Raw genomic sequence first — 24,397 nt, 5'->3', positions numbered from 1 at the left:
TCATAAATTCTAGTGAACTGTATGAAATTGCCATTTTCTGAGTCAAAATTCGTTGAATGGTATTTTCCACCAGCCATTGTTTCTGGTGATCTAATCTTCCTTTCAGCTGGGGAATCTCATAATTACTGTGAAACCTCACCTCTTCACAGTCATGAAAAACATAGTGAGTCCCTCTCTCTTTCCTTTAGATGAGGAACATGAGGCACTGATGGGCTTAATGATTAGGCTAATATTACAGAGAGGTGATTGAAAGAGCTGAGGATGGAAGCCAGGAATCCTGGTATCCTTTTCACCTGTTCTAGAAACAAATTAAGCTTTCATTGTGTTGGTAATTTCAGTATATTCACAAGTAGGTGAATATACTGAGTATCAATTTTAATGTATTATTATTTCCTTTTTTCCCCCCTCAATATGGGTAATCAGGTTGGTATGAATGATTTCTTTGAGCAACAAATTATTTTTGTTTACTCTAAAGTTCTAGTGAAGAAGATTGCTGATGGCTAAAATGTCACATTACATAGTGACTTTTAATATGAGAAAGTAGGACTGATTGCCTCATTTTCTGAGGGAAAATGAGTACACTTCCCCCAAAGAAGCCTGTGTATGCTTTTTAAAAGTTTGATTTTTCAGGGGTGCCTGGGTGGCTCAGTGGGTTAGGTGGCTGACTTCGGCTCAGGTCATGATCTCAACGGTCTGTGAGTTCAAGCCCTGCCTCGGACCCTGTGCTGACAGCTTAGAGCCTGGAGCCTGCTTCAGATTCTCTGTCTCCCTCTCTCTCGGCCCCTCCCCTGCTCACACACTGTCTGTCTGTCTGTCTCTCTCTCTCTCTCTCTCTCTCTGTCTCTCAAAAATAAGTAAACATTAAAAACTATTTTTAAAGTTTAATTTTTCATTAAAAATAGACCTACCCTATGACCCAACAATAGCACTGCTAGGAATTTACCCAAGAGATACAGGAGTACTGATGCATAGGGGCACTTGTACCCCAATGTTTATAGCAGCACTTTCAACAAAGCCAAATTATGGAAAGAGCCTAAATGTCCATCAACTGATGAGTGAATAAAGAAATTGTGGTTTATATACACAACGGAGTACTACATGGCAATGAGAAAGAATGAAATAATGGCCCTTTGTAGCAACATGGATGGAACTGGAGAGTGTTATGCTAAGTGAAATAAGCCATACAGAGAAAGACAGATACCATATGGTTTCACTCTTATGTGGATCCTGAGAAACTTAACAGAAACCCATGGGGGAGGGGAAGGAAAAAAAAAGAGGTTAGAGTGGAAGAGAGCCAAAGCACAAGAGACTCTTAAAAACTGAGAACAAACTGAGGGTTGATGGGGGGTGGGAGGGAGGGGAGGGTGGGGGATGGGTATTGAGGAGGGCACCTTTTGGGATGAGCACTGGGTGTTGCATGGAAACCAATTTGACAATAAACTTGATATATTGAAAAAAAAAGTTTAATTTTTCAGGGAAAAGAAGGAGAAGATGAAATCTTACTGGCCTTTTATGATGTTTTTATGCATGTGTAAAAGTAATTTTTTAAGTAAGCAATAATATTTAAAATTAAAAAAACAGTACTTTAGGGTCTCTCATAGTAGTACACTTTAATACAACTCAAATAAGATCAGTGTGATTCTGAGGACTTAATTTATATTCATCATGAGTTATTTGATCACCCCCGCTTTTATGAACTTCATGGGATATCAGCATTTGGCATGATTGGCGTTTTATTAAATACACTATTGGCACTCCCAAACCCTACTCATCAGCAGATGGAGCTTAAAAAGTACTGGGGCTAATCCTCTCAGGTAGATAATTAGCAAGTGAACCGAAATGCTACAACTCCTGGTGGAAAGGGTTCTGTCCTACACACTCTGTCACCTCCCATTGAGTGTTTTTGGCAGATGGTTTAGGACTTTCGTTAAGAATCCTGAAGTGATAGATTGTTTGAGGTGGAACAAAATTCTGAATTTATTTAAAAAAAATTTTTTTAATGTTTATTCATTGTTCTCTGTTGAAAAACAGCACAAGCAGGGGTGGGGGTGGCGGTGGGGGGAGGGGACACAGAATCCAAAGCAGGCTCCAGGCTCCGAGCTGTCAGCACAGAGCCCGATGCAGGGCTTGAACCTTGAGATCATGACCTGAGCTGAAGTTGGATGCTCAACCGACTGAGCCACCCAGGCGCCCCCACAAAATTCTGTATTTAGTGATCACTGATGCCTTATGACAAAACAAAAGAACTCTGAGTTCAGCTCTGTAGTCGTATAGCTATTATGTTTTAGGAACCAAAGAAAGCATTTTTAAACTGAATTCATTTTTAAACAAATATATTCAACACAACACACTTGTAATAAACCATCAAAATTGGGAATTATTTAGAATAGTTTTATTCACTGATTTTAATTTGATGTAACTTTCTCCCCTTTTATTATGAAGACCAAAAGAAAAAAGAACCTGATTACCTCCCTTTACCTTCCTGGCTGTGCCTACTTCTCACCTGACTTTTCTGTTTGTGATACCCTTATTCTTATTGCAGGTTTTTTTCTCTTTTTTTCTTTTCTTTTAGTGTCCATTTCATTCTTCCTTTCCTAATCACCTCTTGTCTCATAAACTTGTGATGTCTTTTTAGGGAAACTGACATTGTTCATGGGCATTTGGGCTACAGCCTGTGCTCTGGTGTTCCTTAGCCTATGTTTGCCAAGCCTGCCCAGTTTGGACTATCGGTTGGCAACATTTAAGTCTGAAACCCCTGAGGGACTGAGACCTACCTGCCTGTAATGAAAGTTGTGTTTGTTCTGTTTATTTTTGGCTGTTTTTTTCCATTTATTGAATGGCTTCTTTGTGTAATCAACCTTCAACATGACCCTGTATCTAGCTCCTACTTCTCATCTTGTGCATAGAATAGACATTTAGCCTCTGCATATTTTTGCTTTTGTCTTTAAGACACCAGAATTCAAATTTCACATATTGGCCTAGAAAATGTTAACTAGAGGGACTATTACCTTACGTATTTGGATTATTACCTGTTTTTGACCTGGTATTTTACCAAATCTTTACCCTAAACTCTATGACTTCTAAGCTTTAAAAACTTACATTTAGGGCAGGGTTTCTCTACCACAGCACTATTTTAGAATGGATATTTTTGTTGTAGGAGGCTGTGCGATGCATTGAAGGATATTTAGCATCATTCTTGGCCTCTACCCAGAAGATGCCAGTAGCACCACTCCCTTGTTGTGACAACCAAAATGTCTCCAGACACTGCCATATGCCCCCTGGGGAGCAAAATTGCCTCTGGTTGAGAACCACTGGTTTCCCTGTTATATTTCCACTTCTGCAGTGACTTCATAGAACTGTAGAATGGTCCCAGAACTACAAATATCTGTTTATCTAGAATGGTTGGAGATGACCTGTTTAGGGTCGTGCCATTCATTCGTTCATTCATTTATACAGCGTGCACTAACAATGTCTACCAGATCCATGCCAGATGTTGGAAAGGAAGAGATGAATAAAACACGGTTCTGGTACCTATCTTAGTACATCAGTGATTCAGATTGCCATGTCTCTGTACATGTTCTGTACAGAGAAAGAAAAGGCACAGTGCTGTGCTTATAGCTGACAATATTGAATAGCTGTTGATAATTGAATGAATGTTATATGTTATATACATAATAACAAGCCTGAACTCTAATTACCTACACCCACTCTCAAATCATTTTGCTGTTTATTACTTTATTGTAATATAACATTGAACAAATGGTTTAACATTTCTGAGGATTAAGTGATACAACATGTATAGTTTTCTGTGAAATCCCAAACTCACATAAATGTGTCAACAAATGGTATCTGCCATTATTGTTATTATTATGTATTACTACTCATTGTAGAAAGGATCCCTGAATGTCAAACCTTGAATGAGTGAATGACAGATGTACGTGGATAAAGTTTTTAAAAAATTGAAATAAATTGTTTCTTAGCAAGGCAGGCAGCTGTTCAAGTTGGCTAGCATTGAAGTTGCTTCCGTAGTAGGAGCCAAAGGTTGGGGCTAGAGGCATAAGGGTCCATGAGACTTGGAAAAGAGAATTGAGAGAATCATATGTCATTTGAAAGACTTAAGGTTTAGAAGCATACTTGGCCAGAGGTCATATTTGTAGATAGGACTTGGGCTGGAATCTAATTCTAATAAGTAGGATTTAAGACAAATTCAGACACTTCGTCAATTTAGAATTGAATCTGAAAGTTCTTAAGGGTCTAGCCGAAATCTCATGTTTCTCTTCACATTACTTTCTTCCTTCTCTGAACTCTGTATTTTCTGCTTTTTGCTTTTAAACTTATACTGTCTTGTATTACTATTCAAATCTTCATAGGCTTGCCTTGCCTTCAGAGCCAGATTGGAAGCTGGTTGAAGGCAGAGGCAGTAGATTCATAAAGATGTTTCTCATAACGTATGTTTCTCATAGTACCTAGTTAGTAGTATTCCATGTATTTGTGGAATGAAACAATGCAGGTCAACACAGTTTTAAAGCAGAGCATGAGCGTCAGTATATCGGGTGGTTCGTACCTCTTTAAAGCACTGTGAAATCTAAAGGCAAAACTGACCTCTCCTTAATTTACCATTTGATATTCTTATGTCTAGGTAATAACAGTTACAGTTTTTTTTCAGATTTGGCAAGGAAAAAAACCTTAATTTTCTTTTAACTTGTAGCCTAGAATTAAGAAAATCAAACAATTGAGTGACATTATGAAAACATGCTTTAACATACACATATCATTTATTTAATTTTAAAAATTGTTTCTGAGATAAATAAGGCAGTGTTGTCCTTCTTTTCCTGATAGCTATATTTATTTACAACATCTAATTTCAAGATTGTATTGGCTTTTAAATGCCTTGGGTCTTGCTTTGATATTGTTATTTACTATTGAAAATTATATCCTTACTGTGAAATTATAGTTATTGGTAGAGTTGAATATTCAGATTACTTATGTGTATTATCTCACATTGATATTAAACTTTGATCATCTTAATGGCTTCAAGCTGAGAATTTTTAAAATTTAGCATATATATGCTTATATAGAAGTGACAATGTCTAGCATGACCAAAGCTTGGTAATATATTTAATATTTAAAATGTCTTTTCTAAAGATCGTTGCAAAATTATAAGGTTTGCAGAACCTTCAGAGTACTTTTTGTATAATAAGCAATTTGCTTCATCTGGTATCTTTGTTATTTCTTTTGTTTTGATTTTGTTTATTAACACAGAAAAGCTTCACTGGCCTGAGCAAGAACTTGCTAAGAAGTCTGTTCTAAATGCAGAAGAGTCATTGATCACTGACAGCAAAAGAAGCATTTCACATTTATCTACTGGGATACTAAAGGACATTTTCACAACTGGAACCAGTAGTTACAATGTTCTGCTACAGAGCAAAGAGGAGAAAAAGCATCATTCACAAAAACAGCCTTCCTCCACCTACTCCAAAAGATGTAGAAAGCCCAGCAAATCTCCTAGTTCTTCTCGTAGTAAAGATCTTCGCAAGATGAAAGCCCCAGTGCCTGTGATGAGCAGTGGTACTTGGTACTGCCTAGAAAGGCAGCCTGGTGTCTTTGTCACTAGTTCAGTGTCGAGTCCTATAAAGTTTACACATGATATCTCTGTTACAGGGAGCAGCATAGTACTGCCGCCTAAACCCAAAAACAAGGTAAAGCGACGCCATTTCTCCACTCTGCCAAAGCCAAAGCCACAGCCTCAGCTGTCTAGAAGTTTTGAAAAGGGAGATGACTTTTCTGGGAAGAAATTTTGTATACTGACTGCTATAAAGCCCACCAACTTGGAGAAAGAAAAACTGAGATTTTTCAAGTCTGACTATACCTACAATCCTCAGTTTGAATATGCAAATCCATCTCTGCCAAGTGTGTTGGCCAAACACAGCAATGCATCTGACCGATTTCTTAAACAGGTAAAACGCTACTTCAGTAGTGGTATTTCATTTTTACGTAACTAAAGCAATTATTTATAGTCTTATAAAAAGAAAAAAAAAGAAAAAAAGGCTTTAAAAAACATTCCAGTTATTTATATGTTATAGTTAACTCCCATTCAGTACATGTAAATATGTGATAGGAAATCTCCAGGTGAGTGCCATAGCCTATATGTAAACTACTATGCACTAGTCAGAATCTATGAAGAATCTGTTAGATAGACTTTGTGGCAGGAAGCAGCTATATTTGGAAGAAGCTTAAGATTCTGGTTCTAGGCTTTCATTTGGGAGTTACAGACATGTAGGCCATTAGCCAACCCAGAGACCAGTGTTATGCAGCTCACACTGTGTTTGCATTTTCCATTTGATTTTGAGGGCCTTAGGTAGATCATACAGTCTTTGGTTCCCCTATGCTATTACACTCCCATCTTTTTTAGGCTCCATAGGCATTTTGGAGAGCTAGACTTGATACTTGCCCATGAACTTCTTAATGCTTTGTTGTCATTGTTAATCATTGTCAAATAAATATTTCAGCACTCATTTAAAGAAGAAAATAGTGGAGTTTTAACAATTATTTTCAAGGTTAGAAGATCATGATGTGAAGGATATGAGCAACACTTTCGATATTGCTCCATTTAGACACGTGGCACATAGTTTTGTGTATTATGAGGCTTAAAAAACTTTGAAATCCTTAAATTTTTGAGGAGAAATTGGCTGATGTTTATCTGAAAGGCATAGTGTTGAGATGATAAAGGCAGACTACCTTTGGTTAAATTAACTTTCTGCACGCTTTTATAATACATGAGGTTCAACTTGGCTTTGTGAGTGATTGAAAATCTGTTTGTAGGCTTGGTGAAACTGCGTGGTTCCATTTGCCTGTGGGGTGTGCCCTATTTTAGCATTTTTGCTATAATACAGTTCCTTGGACTTGTGGCCAGCAGATTTTTGTTGTAATAAATGACAGAATCTGACAAGCCTTTTGAAGCCATTATGTAAAGCTTATTTTAGGATTATAATAATTTTAGTTTTGCTATTTATTTTCCTTTATTAGAAGAAACCTTTTCAACTGCTTCTCTAGATTTTTAATGGGCACTTTTTATTTAGAAGTGCTGAGATTGTACTAAATACTAATAAGGGCAACTATTGTCTTTATTCCTGTTTTGGCAGTCATTTTGTGATTTTTATTTCGGACATTGCAATCGACTGAATAGGGATTTCACTCATTTAAAATTTATGATAATTATGAAAATGCTATTTGCTTTTTTCCCCATTAGTGCTGAAAGAGATGGCTGAGATTTACCTACCAATATTCTTTAATTTGGTGTCCTACCCTAAACCCTACCAATTGGGGAAGAGATTTCCCACCATTGGATCAAAATGAGTGTTCTCTCATTTCCCTGGAAGACAGGAAGATCAGCTGCTCCACAGATTGAGAACTGACACTGCTTGGCCTGTGGCTTTACAGTCTTTATTTTAACCCAATTCCGGCTTGAGGAGATAAACCTATACTTGGGTTGCTCGAGTAAATAGCACCAGCAATCCTACTGGCTGTACTTCAAAGGCTACCCTTTGGGAGAATGCTGTCAACAAATGCCTAGTGTACTGTTTAAACCACTTTAATTGAATAAAAGGGATTCATTAGAACAAGGCCTCCATAAAATTTGCTTAAATTTCTATTTAGTATCTGAGTGGATTATGACATGATGTCATACATCCTTCCCCGCCCCCAGCTGTGAAGCAAAAACACAGCTTCAGAGCTAGTCTTGGGATTCAGAAACATGCTACACAAGGGGACCAGGATAGCCGAGTCACCTGATGGTCTCTGGCCTCCACCCTCAAGGCCTTGTCGACCCCTAGCAGATAGTCAGGATCTGAATCCTTCAATGGAAGGCAGTCTGCACTGTTGTTGGAGTGACCATGGTCCTCTCCAGTGCACACATTGGCAGAACAGTGCTAAACTTTCCATGCACAAGATAAGTCTATCAGAATGGAACCAAAGCAGTGCTCAAGCTCTGGTCATTCTCAGTTGATTGTCCCATCAATGTCCAGGAGTTCCAGGATGCCGGTTTTTGTGATCTAAGCATTAGGTCCCCCAGGAGACAGGTCCGTGAGGTGGTTCATGGGGTCTAGCATGGGCTATTGGACTTGAATATAATTCCAGGTGGAGCCTGCTGAACCCTGCTCACCCTCTTGCTGACAGCCATGGTGGCCCTCAGCTTCCCAACCCTTGAGTATTTTTAAACTTGACAGAAACTGAGAATATCTGTTTTGTGTGGCTCTGGACCTTTGCAGGAAGGAGTGCAGTGCTTCCTGGGAGTTGAAGAAGGGATCTGGGGTGAGAGAATGCTGAAAGCTGTTAAGGGTCAGGTGCATCCTCACCGGTGGCTTAGAAGTGGCTCTTCAGTGGCGCCCTCATACAGCAAAACTGGCAGCCAGTGCACTTTTTGTCCTACTTCCTGGGGGCTGACTGCCTCTGGGAAACCTAGATACCAAATCCATTTGGCTTTGCACTGTGCACTTTGTTGAGTAAGATTGGAAGTGAGAGATGAGAAGAGTCTTCAGGGTAGTAATAAGAGTCCTTGAACTATTTTCAGTATTTCCAGCAAGTCAAATGGAAATTATATATTTACATGATAAAGCCAATGGACAACTTAAGTGACTTGTTTTCTACCTCTGGCTGGAATCCTATCTCAGTGTAGATCCAGGCTAGCTCATGCTAACTAGAGGTTCTGATTAGTAGAGTGATATTTAATAACATTGGGAAAATAAGTCAACTTTTGTTTGGCTAGATAACGGTTGAATTATTTTCATATGCATTAATAAAACTGGAGCAGTGGGGATAATTAGTGGTTGGCAAATGGGTTGCTTTTGTATGAGAGAAAGAAGGCTTTGGGGTATCAGGTAAAGACCTTGGGACGAGGCTCCTCTGGCTGTCAGGGAAGAAAAATTAAAAGGTAGGTGTGCAAAAGCAGTTGATAGCAGGCCTGATACCACTGACTTAGAAAGGTCTGCTTGCAAGGTTGGCCTTAGTCTGAGAACTTGACTGGTAAACAGTTGACTGAAATAAAACTTTCCTTAAATGGTAAGAGTAGTCTGCTGTGCCTGAGTTGTGCAAACAGTGTTTATATTGGACACCTCTTTTCCTTTTGACAGTCTGGAACTTTAGAACATGGTAGGCATAGGGGTCCTTCTGTACTAGTTCCCAATAAAAACCTTGGGTGCTGATCTGTAACAAGTTTCCTTGGTAGACCACTCTTTACCTGTTCTTAGAACTCAGTTGCTGGAGAAGTTACTTGTATCCTTTGTGACTTCATTTGGAGAGGACTCTTAGAAGCTTGCTTCTGGTTTCCTTCAGACTTTCCTAGATGTAAGAAATGGGGACTGGTGGGCCTAAGTTGATCTCTTAAAGGCATTTATTTACAGTCATATTTTAGAAAAGAAGAAGAAAAAACTCTGTATTCAAATAAAACATCTGTTTGGGCTGCTGTATTTGCTGTCAGTTTGAGATTCCTGGTCAGTTGTAAGGCCTGCTTTCTGATATCTTTGTAAAGGTCCATTGTGTTACATTACTATTCACACATTGAGCCTGGGCCCTATATTCATATAATATTTACCATAAGCATGGGGTTCTTTGGCATTGTAATACTTTCTAATACTTTTTAGTTGTATGATATTTGTACAGAAGGCCAAGTAAATTAAGTGTATGCTAAGTTAGAAATTTTGCCTTGAGGGTAGCAGGGGAAGAGCGAACAAAAACATTTGTTCTCCATATACTTGTATTATTATGAAATTGTTGACATTGCCCTTTTATTTAAGGACCCTTGCTCCATTAAAATTGCTTTGAAATTTAAGGACAAAGTCACATGAACCATCAATGTGTGACAGATTATAACTAGCATTGATAGACTACTTAATATTTGCTTGTTACTCTGATTGCGTAGTACTTTATAACTGTTATCATTTTTAGTTCCTCACATGAGGTGCAATACTTGCAGTTTTACCAGTTGAAAAAATTGACGTAGAGAAGTGTAGTAACTTTCCTGAGGTCACATATAGTAAGGTGCAGAACCAGGAGTCTGTTTCAAGTGCTGCTGACTTCCACACAATGGCATGTTGGAAAACCAGCTCTCAGTGTCCATGATGTAAATATGAATACTTCCACCATGATCAGTTTCAAGCAGTGTAACATGAACTGCTTGCAAATTAATAAAAATTCAGTCCTCACAAGCCAGAATGATGGGGCTCCAGCACACCACTGTTTCACAGCATGGTTTTAGCCTGGCTGTCCTGTCCCTTTGCCACCCCCAGCACCCAAAGGGCACCAGATGGAAAGATCCTCTCACTTTGCTGGCAAGGATCCATGCCTCTGGCAGAAGCTAATTATGAGGACATTGAAGATATTTTTTCCTCTTTATGATATATACTTATGTAATAGTGATTTTGCTGGTTTTTTTAGAACTGTGAGACAAAAGTATCTCCCAGTAAGGGCACCCATCGTCCTCTTTTAGTTATGACTTCAGTCTCAACTCAATACAGTGTTAATGAATGCCTTAGGAAGACTGGGAAGGGCTCCCCAGACAGGCTATCCATCCACAACATTATAGGTGTTGATTTCTCTCTTCCTGCCCTTGTGGCTCTGCCAGGGAACAAAGCAGCAACATCCCTTCCAGTAAGGCTCTGTACTATTTCTCTTTTACTATTGTCCTAACTGTTGCATTTCATCTGTTCCCTTTCTGCTTCAGGTGGAGTATACATAATCCAGAATTGATAAGTGTTAAGATAAAATTACTTAAGTGTCTTCAAATGAAAAAATAATGGAAAATAGTGTAAGGGGTGCCTGGTGGCTCAGTCAGTTAAGCATCTGATTCTTGATTTCGGCTCAGGTCGTGGTCTCACAGTTTGTGAGACCGAGCCTTGCATGGGGCTCTGCACTGATAGCACAGAGCCTGCTTGGGATTCTCTCTCTCCCTCTCTCTTTCTGCCCCTCCCCTGCTCTCTTGCTCTCTCTCAAGATAAATACATAAAAGACATTAATTTAATCCATAAATTAAAAAATTAAAAAATAGTTTTCAAAAATTCCTTCTACAATTGAAATACTGTATCCAGTGTTTTGCTATTCCTAAGACTTTATATATTTCAAAATAACTATTTGTAAGTATAGTTATTGGTTACCCATATTAATGGAAGGAAGCATTTATATGAATTAGTTAAAAATAGGAAGATATTCCCTGCTCTTTCTCTGTGGAATAGTTCTCATGAAGGCAGCCACCACCTTTGCTTTCCTGCTGAGGACAGTGCTACACCAGCCATGAGTAATTCACTAGGGTCTGTAGTAAGTAGTAAACGCAGTAATAGAAAAAAGCCACAAACAGTGGCATGAAGTAGAGATAGAAGCAATGCTTAAAATCAAACATCTAAGTAAAAATAAAGCACTGAATTGATTTATAAAGAAAGAAAGCTTTTGAACCTCTGATTTGGTTATAGACATCTTGTATCATAACCTCTGGGGGAAAAGATGAACTTGGGAAAGATAGGGAAGTAAGTATTAAGGAATGTTAGTCTGGATAAAGAACAGACGTTAAAGGCTTGCAATTACTGGAAGAAATGTGCAGGTAAGTTTGCAAAATATTGAGATGTCAAAAACATACAATAAAACATCTTTATGTTTCTATTGTAGTATGCCAAAGTACTCCGTAGATGTGTACTTGTTAATCTTTACGATACCTTAAGATATAACCCTTTCAACCAATAGCAGAATGGATTTTAGCTGTTTGTAAGAATTACTATGTTAAATAAAAGGTTTGTCAGACATTTAAATGTAACTAAGAAATTGGAGAATTGCCTTCTTTTAAAAATATTCCTTGATTTGGGGGACGTGTGGGTGGCTCAGTTGGTTAAGCATCTGACTCCGGCTCAGGTCATGATCTTGCCCCACATCAGGCTCTGTGCTGACAGTTGAGAGCCTGGAGCCTGCTTCAGATTCTGTCTCTCCATCTGTCTCTCTATCTCTCTCTCTTTCTCAGAAATAAACATTAATATGTGTATATTTTTTTCTTTGATTTGGGATTGATTTGTAGGAATCTTGCTTTGTAGGAGAGAAATTGGCTCAGTCTCTGAAGTTTTCCTTGCACATTATGGTGTAGAATGAAAATGATTATTTAGAACTCTTTCTAGGACCTCACAGATCTCTCTCAATTTGAGACCTAAAAATATTGTGGCTAATTAAGTCAAGATTCTGTTTTGTGTCATATTATATATCCGGTTGTGTCATTTATTTTGTAAAAACTTCTGGTTCTTCTTTCACATTGCGTATTAATCACAGAAAAGTTCAGTTTCCACAAGTTGTGTTAACTGAAAATTCTTTTACTTCAGATAACAGTGCTCTAATACAACATAATTGGCAAATAATTAGGTTTGCTAAAACTAATTTTCTTTTTTTTTTTTAATTTTTTAACTTTTTTATTTATTTTTGAGACAGAGAGAGACAGAGCATGAATGGGGGAGGGGCAGAGAGAGAGGGAGACACAGAATCGGAAGCAGGCTCCAGGCTCTGAGCCATCAGCCCAGAGCCTGATGCGGGGCTCGAACTCACAGACTGTGAGATCGTGACCTGAGCCGAAGTCGGACGCTTAACCGACTGAGCCACCCAGGTGCCCCAAAACTAATTTTCTAAATAAGTGAAATTTGTTTCTCCAAGTACAAAAACCTAAAAGTTAGCCATTTCAATACAGTTCTTTCTATAATGTATATTCAGTATGACAGCTCAGGAGAATGCTTTTCAAACTTTACTAAGAAGATAACCTAATAGAGATGTAAAGAGAATAATCAAGGAAATCAGGAGCAAATCTGTTTTATCTTAAATTCATGTGAATTTTACACTATACTTTGTAATGTATCTTTATTCTGACATAGAAACATGTAAATTGCTTATCTCCAAGTAAATGTTAACTGCTAATTCAATTAAGCAAAGGCTGTCCAGACCAAGGAAAACTTGTTCCTGGGCCACATTTATCCCTTGGGTTGCCAGTTCACCACCACCTCCATTTTACCAGATCTATTAAATATAATAAGCTCTGTTGTACTGGGACCAATGGCTGGCATAACATAAAGACTTTTAATTTTAAGTGTGGTTCTCAGAAAACAGGGTCTTGTGTAAATGGAATAGGTAATTCATTATATTAAAACACATGCTTTTGAATAATACATAAAATCATGTCATGTTCTAAAAGCAAGATGTGTTTATTTTCCGTTTTTGTAGGAAGCAATTTAATTGGAAATCAGACAGCTTCACTGATAGCAGGATGTCTTGACGCAACATTTCCTTGCGGCTAAGGTTTCCTTAGGCCTTATAAAAGGTTCCTTGAGGCTAAGGTTTAATTGTACTAATGTTGTAGTACTTTATCTTGGTAGACCTCAAGTCATTCAAATAAAAAGGGGAAGAAAAAGCAAGCCACCTTTAAATCTTACCTCTCCTTAGGTGACACAGTTTTGTGTTTAGCAAATCACAAACCTTTCACAGATACCTAAAATTGTGAGGTTTTCTTTTTTTTAAAGATTAAGAGTTTAGTATGTTCTGTATAGATTGGAGAAGTGGAGTCATTTGTTAACCTAATAGCAAGGAAGATTTTTTATATTCAGAGATGGAAATACATTATCAGATTGTATGTCTTTGGAAGAAGCTGTGACCTTGATGACTCACTGAAACAGCATTTTGTTGATTTGCCTTTGAAATTTTGCCTAACATGCATTCTTAGGTTCTTAACAGGATCTTTGCTACAGAACAGCTTGAATATCTGCTTTTTCCTGATAGGTGGTAAAAGAAGAGTCTTCATTACTAAGCTGTTTATAAATCTCTTATCCTGGTAGCAGTTGCCCTCTGATAGTCCCAGTCACCACTGTATACATCCAGACTACCCCCGGCCCTGACGACGCAAACATGCAGTGGGGGTGGGGGGCGGGGCGGGAAGAAGGCTGCAGGTGACATCTTTTTTAGTCCAACTGTGTTCTTTCATTGATGTTAGACTCAGTGTCTCAGATCACTCGATCTATTACATTCTGCATGTGTAGAATATATATGTTTTTAATACTTTTCTTATAATCTGATCATAGTCTACAATTTCTATTTTATGGAAAACTGAATTATGTATTGGCAAAAGTATTTGCTTCAGTCTCCCCTGCTCTCCACACTGCATCAGTGTCTTTCTAAGATACAAGTCTGATGTCATTTGCCTTCCTGAAACACTTCAGGTCTCCTCATAATTCGAGATTAGGTCCGAAATCTGTAGCATGGCCTGTAGGTCTTTCATCTTTCATGATCTGGCTCGTGCTTACATTTCCAAGTCAACTCTGTAATCCCACAGTATCTTGTGGAAATTATCTAGCATAGCGTTTATCATGCTGCTATCCTCTTGTTTTTTTTTTTCTTTTGTCTTCACCACTAGACTGAATCCTTTGATAAAAAGAGTATTTTATTTATCAGCTATACCTGCAGGCTCAGCAGGACCTAGGGGAGACAGAGCAGCTATGTTCGCTGCCAGCCTGGACCTCCAGCTCCCACCTCCAGAAGGTTCTGTCCCCTCTCTCTTGAACAGTGGCCCAACTCCATCAGTGAGGAGTAGGGGCAGCTGCCTCCATCCAGGGTCCTACTCAACCCCGCCCCCAGACCCTGGACACCATGCTTGATCTGGAAGGGGAGCTTGTGGGGCTTGGTAGGGAGCAGAGTTTCAGGGTTGATAGCTGGAGACCTCCTGAAGGCCTCTAGGAGTCTCTGTGCCAGAGGGCTTCTTCCAATCCCAGTAAGACTCTGAAGGAATTTGCCACATGGGAGTCAGATCTTGGTGTGAGGAGGGGTCCAGGTCAGGTCTGTGGAGCAGGAGGGGCGGACAGGCCTCCCCACTGCCCCCAGCCTGCTGTCAAAGGCTCCAAACCCAAAGACAGTCCTGACAACCCCTCCACAATTCACAGGCTCCTGCCTAGGTCTGAAGGAGGTCCTGTGCTCCCCACCCAACTGGCAAACCTCTTCTTAATCTTCCCCTTCCTCCAAAAAGAGGAGACCCACAGACCCTGGGAGTGAGGAAGGCAGCATATGGGAGGGAAATGGTGAGATTGGGGACCCAGGCGGCTGCAGGAAGGCGGGACAGAGCACCTGCCAGGTCTGGGACCCCTTGTCTAGCCCTGCCAGGTGGGACGTTAAGGGGCAGGCCTTGCCAGCTGTTGGGTGTCTGAAATCTGGGTCTGAAGGCTGTGTGAGTATGCTGTGCACCATGCCAGCTGCTGGGTGACTCTCAGGCTCCCCACCAAAGGTCTACGGGCCCGTGGCCCTGCATCCCCTCCCCAACCTCTCCCAGCTCAGCTGGGATGGAGCGCCACCTGCTGTGCTCACAAGGGGCTGGGGTGGGGGGCTCACCTGAAGTTGCCTTGGCCAAGCTTTGGGGGTCTGTTGGGCGATGCCTGGGGTTCGGGCGCACACTCCCTGGGTGCACCAGCCAGGGACCCAGAATCTAGCTCAGTTCCTGGCATTAAATAAATGAGACTTCTGATGCCTCTCCAGCCCAGAAACTCTATTTCACTTAATTTTGTATATGCTTCTGACACTATTCTTTCCTTTGTCCAGAATGCCCTCTATTTCCTCTAGTGGCCCACTTTTATTTACCTTTCTCCATCATCTCAATATTTATACCTCTATCAGAGTATTACTAAATTTTGTTGGTTTATGTGTCATCTTTTCCAGTCTAATGGTTAAATGGGGGCTTAGATTATAAAATATAAAAATAACAAAAGTATCAGTGATTAGGGGTGTCTGGCTGGTTCAGTCAGTAGAGTGTATAATTCTTGATCTCAGGGTTGTGAGTTCAAGCCTTACACTGGGTGTAGAGATTACTTAAAACCTTAAAAAAATGTATCAGTGATTAGCACAAATAAGATGAATGAATGAATGAATGGCCCTTACTTTCTAGATGGTAATGTAGAAATTTAGTGATGTACTTTACAAACAATGGATCCATATTTGTGGCCCAAGGGTCAGGTTTAACCTGAATGTATGTTTTTTAAGGGGTCAACATAGTGGGTTTTTTTTTTTTTTTAATTGGAATGTAAGGATGAATCTATTGTTTCTCCCAGATATTACACTCAGTGGCTTTACAGAGTAGTGACTGCTCGTAGCTAAAGGTATCTGAGTATGACTACTGCTCTGGTGTCCCATCAGTTTGTGGCTGCAGTACCTTAAATGGAGACCTAATGATCTGATTGAGTAATCCATATCTTACTTAATTTGCTGCCAAGAAGTAGTAGTCACCATTGGAAAATTCATTTAGTATTTGGGATTTTGCTTTTCATTCTGAGAATCTCAAAGTACCAGAGGGAGTGTATGGGTGTGTACACAACTCATGCTTATCTGAAATAAGTATTTTCAAACTGATTTGAGGAATACTGCATGAGAAAAGAGGGTCACATAAGTTGGAAGACACAAAATGTTATATTCATCCCTGAGATTGACCATGTACAGCATCAAAATGAAAGCTTGGAAGAGTCTTGTTTAATTTTGTTTAATACAATATTTTCCAATCACATTTGGCCATAAAACTCTTAAAAATGATACCTTGTTAACCACTTTTCTACAGGAAACAGTTTGGAAAACACTGGCTTAAAGACAAGGTCTATATGATCTCCTAGGGGTTATTCAGTATTTGGATAGGTGGTGGGGGAAGAGTTCTAGGTGTTAGAATTTACTAAAAAGGAAAGTAATGAAGGGAGGGTTGGGACTGGATGGATGTCAAATCAGTTACTTTAAATTGTAAAATTAAAACCCAGCTATCTTCTGTTAAACCTGTATACAGTCATGTGGGAAATAGATTGCAAAACACATTCTTTCCTTTTCTCCTTTCTTGGTGTTGTCTCTAATTTCATCCTCACAACAACTCTTTGAGGTAAATGGAAAAATTTTCATCTCCATTTTGCCTGTGAAGAAACTAAACCTGTGAAAAGTAAAACGACATACTCAAGATGACACATTTAGTAAGGCATTAATGTAAAACTAGATCTACTCATTTCTAGTCTTTCACAATATCACCCCGACTCGTATCATAATAGTGTCCCTATTGTACACAGTTTTTCACTGAGTGAAAAGAGAGAAGGGAGATAGTTTTTCTACATAGGACTGTTGAAGTGGTTCATGATTGATGGTCAGATTTTCAAACTACTAAACAGTAAACAGAATTAGCAGGTATACCAAAAGCAGATCATTCACCAGAATGTTAAGATTTTTCAGAAAGTTTTTAAAATGATCTAAGATAATTCCAAGTGTTTTGTTTTATTTTCTTTTTAAAGTAGGCTCCACGCTGGGTGTGGAGCCCAACACTGAGCTTAAATTTACAATCCTGAGATCAAGACCTAAGCTGAGATCCAGTCAGATGTTTAACCAACTGAGCCCCCCAGCACTGCATACAATGCTAAAAGTTTTATATAGAGATTTTTTATTTTCTGGATTAGTGGTTTAAATGTTACATTGTGCTATTGGACTATTCTTTATATATATATATATATATATATATATATATATATATATATATATATATATATATATGTATATATGAAACTTATTGGCAAATTGGTTTCCATACAACACCCAGTGCTCATCCCAAAAGGTGCCCTCCTCAATACCCATCACCCACCCTCCCCTCCCTCCCACCCCCCATCAATCCTCAGTTCTCAGTTTTTAAGAGTCTCTTATGCTTTGGCTCTCTCCCACTCTAACCTCTTTTTTTTTTTTTTTCTTCCCCTCCCCCATGGACTTCTGTTAAGTTTCTCAGGATCCACATAAGAGTGAAAACATATGGTATCTGTCTTTCTCTGTATGACTTATTTCACTTAGCATCACACTCTCCAGTTCCATCCACGTTGCTACATTCTTTCTCATTGCCATAGTATTCCATTGTGTATATAAACCACAATTTCTTTATCCACTCATCAGTTGATGGACATTTAGGCTCTTCCCATAATTTGGCTATTGTTGAGAGTGCTGCTATAAACATTGGGGTACAAGTGCCCCTATGCATCAGTACTCCTATATCCCTTGGGTAATTCCTAGCAGAGCTACTACTGGGTCATAGGGTAGGTCTATTTTTAATTGTTTGAGGAACCTCCACACTGTTTTCCAGAGTGGCTGCACCAGTTTGCATTCCCACAACAGTGCAAGAGGGTTCCCGTTTCTCCACATCCTCGCCAGCATCTATAGTCTCCTGATTTGTTCGTTTTAGCCACTCTGACTGGCATGAGGTGGTATCTGAGCGTGGTTTTGATTTGTATTTCCCTGATGAGGAGTGACATTGGCCATCTGGATGTCTTCTTTAGAGAAGTGTCTATTCATGTCTTCTGCCCATTTCTTCACTGGTTTGTTTGTTTTTCGGGTGTGGAGTTTGGTGAGCTTTTTATTGATTTTGGATACTAGCCCTTTGTCCGATATGTCATTTGCAAATATCTTTTTCCATTCCGTTGGCTGCCTTTTAGTTTTTTTCATTGTTTCCTTTGATGTGCAGAAGCTTTTTATCTTCATGAGGTCCCAATAGTTCATTTTTGCTTTTAATTCCCTTGCCTTTGGGGATGTGTCAAGTAAGAAATTTCTGCGGCTGAAGTCAGAGAGGTTTTTTCCTACTTTCTCCTTTAGGGTTTTGATGGTTTCCTGTCTCACATTCAGATCCTTTATCCATTTTGAGTTTGTTTTTGTAACTGGTGTAAGAAAGGGTCTAGTTTCATTCTTCTTCATGTTGCTGTCCAGCTCTCCCAGCACCATTTGTTAAAGAGACTTTTTTCCATTGGATATTCTTTCCTGCTTTGTCAAAGATTAGTTGGCCATACTTTTGTGGGTCTAGTTCTGGGGTTTCTATTCTATTCCATTGGTCTATGTGTCTGTTTTTGTGCCAATACCATGCTGTCTTGATCATTACAGCTTTGTAGTAGAGGCTAAAGTCTGGGATTGTGATGCCTCCTGCTTTGGTCTTCAAAATTACTTTGGCTATTTGGGGCCTTATGTGGTTCCATACAAATTTTAAGATTGCTTGTTCCAGCTTCGAGAAGAATACTAGTGCAATTTTGATTGGGATTGCATTGAATGTGTAGATAGCTTTGGGTAGCTTTGGGTAGTCAATGTAAAATTGACATTTTAACAATATTTATTCTTCCAATCCATGAGCATGGACTGTTTTTCCATTTCTTTATATCTTCTTCAATTTCCTTCATAAGCTTTCTATAGTTTTCAGCATACAGATCTTTTGCATCTTTGGTTAGGTTTATTCCTAGATATTTTATGCTTCTTGGTGCAATTGTGAATGGGATCAGTTTCTTTATTTGTCTTTCTGTTGCTTCATTATTAGTGTATAAGAATCCAACTGATTTCTGTACATTGATTTTGTATCCTGCGACTTTGCTGAATTCATGTATCAGTTCTAGCAGACTTTTGGTGGAGTCTGTTGGGTTTTCCGTGTATAATATCATGTCATCTGCAAAGAGTGAAGGCTTGACTTTATCTTTGCCAATTTTGATGCCTTTGATTTCATTTTGTTGTCTGATTGTTGATGCTAGAACTTCCAACACTATGTTAAACAACAGCGGTGAGAGTGGACATCCCTGTTGTGTTCCTGATCTCAGGGAGAAAGCTCTCAGTTTTTCCCCATTGAGGATGATATTAGCTGTGGGCTTTTCATAAATGGCTTTTATGATGTTTAAGTATGTTCCTTCTATCCTGACTTTCTCGAGGGCTTTTATTAAGAAAGGATGCTGAATTTTGTCAAATGCTTTTTCTGCATTGATTGACAGGATCATATGGTTCTTATCTTTTCTTTTATTAATGTGATGTATCACGTTGATTGATTTGCGAATGCTGAACCAGCCCTGCAGCCCAGGAATGAATCCCACTTGATCATGGTGTATAATTAATTTATATGCTGTTGAATTCGATTTGCTAGTATCTTATTGAGAATTTTTGCATCCATATTCATCAGGGATATTGGCCTGTAGTTCTCTTTTTTTAACTGGGTCTCTGTCTGGTTTAGGAATCAAAGTAATGCTGGCTTCATAGAATGAGTCTGGAAGTTTTCCTTCCCTTTCTATTTTTTGGAATAGCTTGAGAAGGATAGGTATTTTCTCTGCTTTAAACGTCTGGTAGAATTGGGGAAGCCATCTGGTCCCCAATAAGCCATCTTGTTTGTTGGGAGATTTTTGATAACTGATTCAATTTCTTCGCTGGTTATGGGTCTGTTCAAGCTTTCTATTTCTTCCTGTTTGAGTTTTGGGAGTGTGTGGGTGTTTAGGAATTTGTCCATTGCTTCCAGGTTGTCCAGTTTGTTGGCATATAATTTTTCATAGTATTCCCTGATAATTTCTTGTATTTCTGAGGGATTGGTTATAATAATTCCATTTGCATTCATGATTTTATCTATTTGGGTCATCTCCCTTTTCTTTTTGAGAAGCCTGGCTAGAGGTTTATCAATTTTGATTATTTTCTCAAAAAACCAACTCTTTGTTTCATTGATCTGCTCTACAGTTTTTTTGGATTCTATATTGTTTATTTCTGCTCTGATCTTTATTATTTCTCTTCTTCTGCTGGGTTTGGGGTGTCTTTGCTGTTTTGCTTCTGTTTCCTTTAGGTGTGCTGTTACACTTTGTATTTGGGATGTTTCTTGTTTCTGGAGATAGGCCTGGATTGCTATGTATTTTCCTCTCAGGACTGCCTTCGCTGCATCCCAAAGCGTTTGGATTGTTGTATTTTCGTTTTCATTTGTTTCCATATATTTTTTAATTTCTTCTCTAATTGCCTGGTTGACCCATTCATTCTTTAGTAGGGTGTTCTTTAACCTCCATGCTTTTGGAGGTTTTCCAGACTTTTTCATGTGGTTGATTTCAAGCTTCATAGCATTGTGGTCTGAAAGTATGCATGGTATGATCTCAATTCTTGTATACTTATGAAGGGCTGTTTTGTGACCCAGTATGCGATCTATCTTGGAGAATGTTCCATGTGCACTCGAGAAGAAAGTATATTCTGTTGCTCTGGGATGCAGAATTCTAAATATATCTGTCAAGTCCATCTGAACCAATGTATCATTCAGGGCCCTTGTTTCTTTATTGATCCTGTGTCTAGATGATCAATCCATTGTTGTAAGTGGAGTATTAAAGTCCCCTGCAATTACCACATTCTTATCAATAAGGTTGCTTATGTTTGTGAGTAATTGTTTTATATATTTGGGGGCTCCTGTATTTGGCGCATAGACATTTATAATTATTAGCTCTTCCTGATGGATAGACCCTGTAATTATTATATAATGCTCTTCTTCATCTCTTGTTACAGCCTTTAATTTAAAGTCTAGTTTGTCTGATATGACTACTCCAGCTTTCTTTTGACTTCCAATAGCATGATAGAGAGTTCTCCATCCCCTCACTTTCAATCTGAAGGTGTCCTCAGGTCTAAAATGAGTCTCTTGTAGACAGCAAATAGATGGGTCTTGGTTTTTTTTTTATCCATTCTGATACCCTATGTCTTTTGGTTGGAGCATTTAGTCCATTTACATTCAGTGTTATTATAGAAAGATATGGGTTTAGAGTCATTGTGATGTCTGTAGGTTTCATGCTTGTAGTGATGTCTCTGGTACTTTGTCTCACAGGATCCCTCTTAGGATCTCTGGTAGGGCTGGTTTAGTGGTGACGAATTCCTTCAGTTTTTGTTTGTTTGGGAAGACCTTTATCTCTCCTTCTATTCTAAATGACAGACTTGCTGGATAAAGGATTCTCGGCTGCATATTTTTTTCTGTTCATCACATTGAAGATTTCCTGCCATTCCTTTGTGTCCTGCCAAGTTTCAGTAGATAGATCCATCACTAGTCTTATCGGTCTCCCTTTATATGTTAGAACATGTTTATCCTTAGCTGCTTTCAGAATTTTCTCTTCATCCTTGTATTTTGCCAGTTTCACTATGATATGTCATGCAGAAGATCGATTCAAGTTATGTCTGAAGGGAGTTCTCTGTGCCTCTTGGATTTCAATGTCTTTTTCCTTGCCCAGATCAGGGAAGTTCTCAGCTATGATTTCTTCAAGTACACCTTTAGCACCTTTCTCTCTCTCTTCCTCCTCTGGAATCCCAATTATGCGTATATTATTGCATTTCATAGCATCACTTAGTTCTCTAATTCTCCCCTCATACTCCTGGATTTTTTTTATCTCTCTTTTTCTCAGCTTCCTCTTTTTCCATGATTTTATCTTCTAATTCATCTATTCTCTCCTCTGCCTCTTCTATCCGAGCTGTGGTTGCCTCAATTTGATTTTGTAGCTCATTTATAGCATTGTTTAGCTCCTCCTGACTGTTTCTTGGTCTCTTGATCTCTGTAGCAGTAGATTCCCTGCTGTCCTCTACTTTTTTCAAGCCCAGTGATTAATTTTATGACTATTATTTTAAATTCATTTTCTGTTATATTGCTTAAATTGTTTTTGATCAGTTTGTTAGCTGTCACTACTTCCTGGAGTTTCTTTTGAGGAGAATTCTTCTGTTCATCAATTTGAATAGTCCCTGGAGTGGCACGGAACTGCAGGGCTCTTCCTCTGTGCTGTCTGGAGTAACTTGCGTTGGTGGGTGGGGCTGCTGTCAGACCCATTGTCTGCCCCCAGCCCACCGCTGGGACCACAGTCAGACTGGTGTGTACCTTATCTTCCCCTCTCCCAGGAGTAGGACTCACTGTGGAGTGGTGTGGCCTCTGTCTGGGCTACTTGCACACTGCCAGCTTGTGGTGCTGTTTCGATGGGATCTGGCATATTAGCTGGGGTGGGTCCGCAAGGTGCACAGGGGCGGGAGAGGCAGACTCAGCTCGCTTTGCCTTTGGTGGTCCGCTTCGGGAGGGGCCCTGAAGCACCAGGAGGGAGGCAGACCTGTTGGAGGGATGGATCTGCAGAAGCACAGTGTTGGGTGTCTGTGCGGTGCAAGCAAGTTCCCTGACGGGAACTGGTTCCCTTTGGGATTTTGGCTGGGGGATGGGCGAGGGAGATGGCGCTGGCCAGCACCTTTGTTCCCCGCCAAGCTGAGCTCTGTCCTCCAGGGCTCAACAACTCTCCCTCCCGTTGTCCTCTAGCCCTCCTGCTCTCTGAGAGCAGAGCTGTTGGCTTTTAACATTCCAGATGTCAAGTCCCGCTGGCTGTCAGAACTCACGCAGTCTGGCCCCTCCACTTTTGCAAGTCAGACTCGGGGGCTCTACCTTGCCGGCGGGCTGCCCCTCCACAGCCCTGGCTCCCTCCTGCCAGTCCGTGTAGCATACACCGCCTCTCCGCCCTTCCTACCCTCTTTTGTGGGCCTCTTGTCTATGCTTGGCTCTGGAGAGTCCTTTCTGCTAGTCTTCTGGCTGTTTTCTGGGTTATTTAGGCAGGTGTGGGTGGAATCTGATCAGCAGGGTGTGGTGAGCCCAGCGTCCTCCTATGCTGCCATCTTTCCATCAGAAAAAGTGTTTTTTATTTTAAAACACTGACAGGTGTGAGGTGAAATCTCATTGGGGTATTGATTTGCCTTTCCCTAATGATGAGTGATGTTGAGTGTCTTTTCATGTGTCCTTTGGCTATCTGTTTGTCTTCTTTGGAGAAATGTCTGTTCATGTTTTCTGCCCATTTTTAATTGGATTATTTTGAGGATTTTTTGGTGTTCAGTTGTATAAGTTCTTTATGTATTTTGGATACTAACCCTTTATTGCATATGTCATTTACAAATATCTTCTACCATTCACTAGGTTGTTTTTGGTTTGTTGGTTTCCTTTTCTGTGCAGAAGAAGCTTTTTTATTTTGATGTAGTCCCAATAGTTTATTTTTGCTTTTGTTTCCCTTGCCTCAGAAGGAGACATATCTAGAAAAATGTTGCTGTGGCTAAGAGACATTACTTCCTGTGGTTTCTTCTGCTATTTTTATAGTTTTAGGTCTCACAGTTAGGTTCTTAATGTGTTTTGAGTTTATTTTTGTTTATGGTGTAAGAAATTGGTCTAGTTTCATTCTTTTGCATGTAGCTGTCCAGTTTTCCCAGCACCATTTGTTGAAGAAACTATCTTTTTCCTATTGCATATTTTTGCCCCTTGTGTTAAAGATTAATTGACCATATAATTGTGGGTTTCTTTTTGGGTTTTCTCTTCTGTTCCATTCTATTTTTGTAGCAGTACCATACTGTTTGGGCTACTACAGCTTTGTAATGTAACTTGAAGACTGGAATTGTGATACCTCCAGTTTTGTTTTTCTTTTTCAAAATTGCATTTGCTATTTGGGGTCTTTGTGGTTCCATACAAATTTTAGGATTGTTGGTTCTAGTTCTGTGAAAAATGCTGTTGGTATTTTGATAGGGAGGGATTACTTTAAATCTGTCAGTTGCTGGGGTGCCTGGGTGGCTCAGTTGGTTAAGCGTCTGACTTCAGCTC

At 39.4% G+C, this 24,397-nt stretch overlaps 1 protein-coding gene across 5 annotated transcripts in view; it reads left to right on the top strand.

The window, feature by feature from the left end:
• The window catches only part of KIAA0895 (KIAA0895 ortholog), a 76,156-nt gene that overhangs the window by 21,460 nt on the left and 30,299 nt on the right, over positions 1–24,397 (top strand). For 3 of the 5 annotated variants that reach the window (XM_042922095.1, XM_042922105.1, XM_042922116.1), the window contains one exon: positions 5,263–5,957. In XM_042922095.1, the coding sequence (XP_042778029.1) occupies positions 5,263–5,957 (695 nt within the window). Of the gene's footprint in view, positions 1–5,262; positions 5,958–11,515; positions 11,588–24,397 lie in introns of those variants that run through there. The other 2 variants (XM_042922127.1, XM_042922136.1) reach the window with 2 other exon arrangements.

This window comes from Panthera leo, chromosome A2 (genome assembly GCF_018350215.1).
Source record: "Panthera leo isolate Ple1 chromosome A2, P.leo_Ple1_pat1.1, whole genome shotgun sequence".
Classification (NCBI taxonomy): Eukaryota; Metazoa; Chordata; class Mammalia; order Carnivora; family Felidae; genus Panthera; species Panthera leo.
This window is presented reverse-complemented; position numbering and strand designations above follow the sequence as displayed.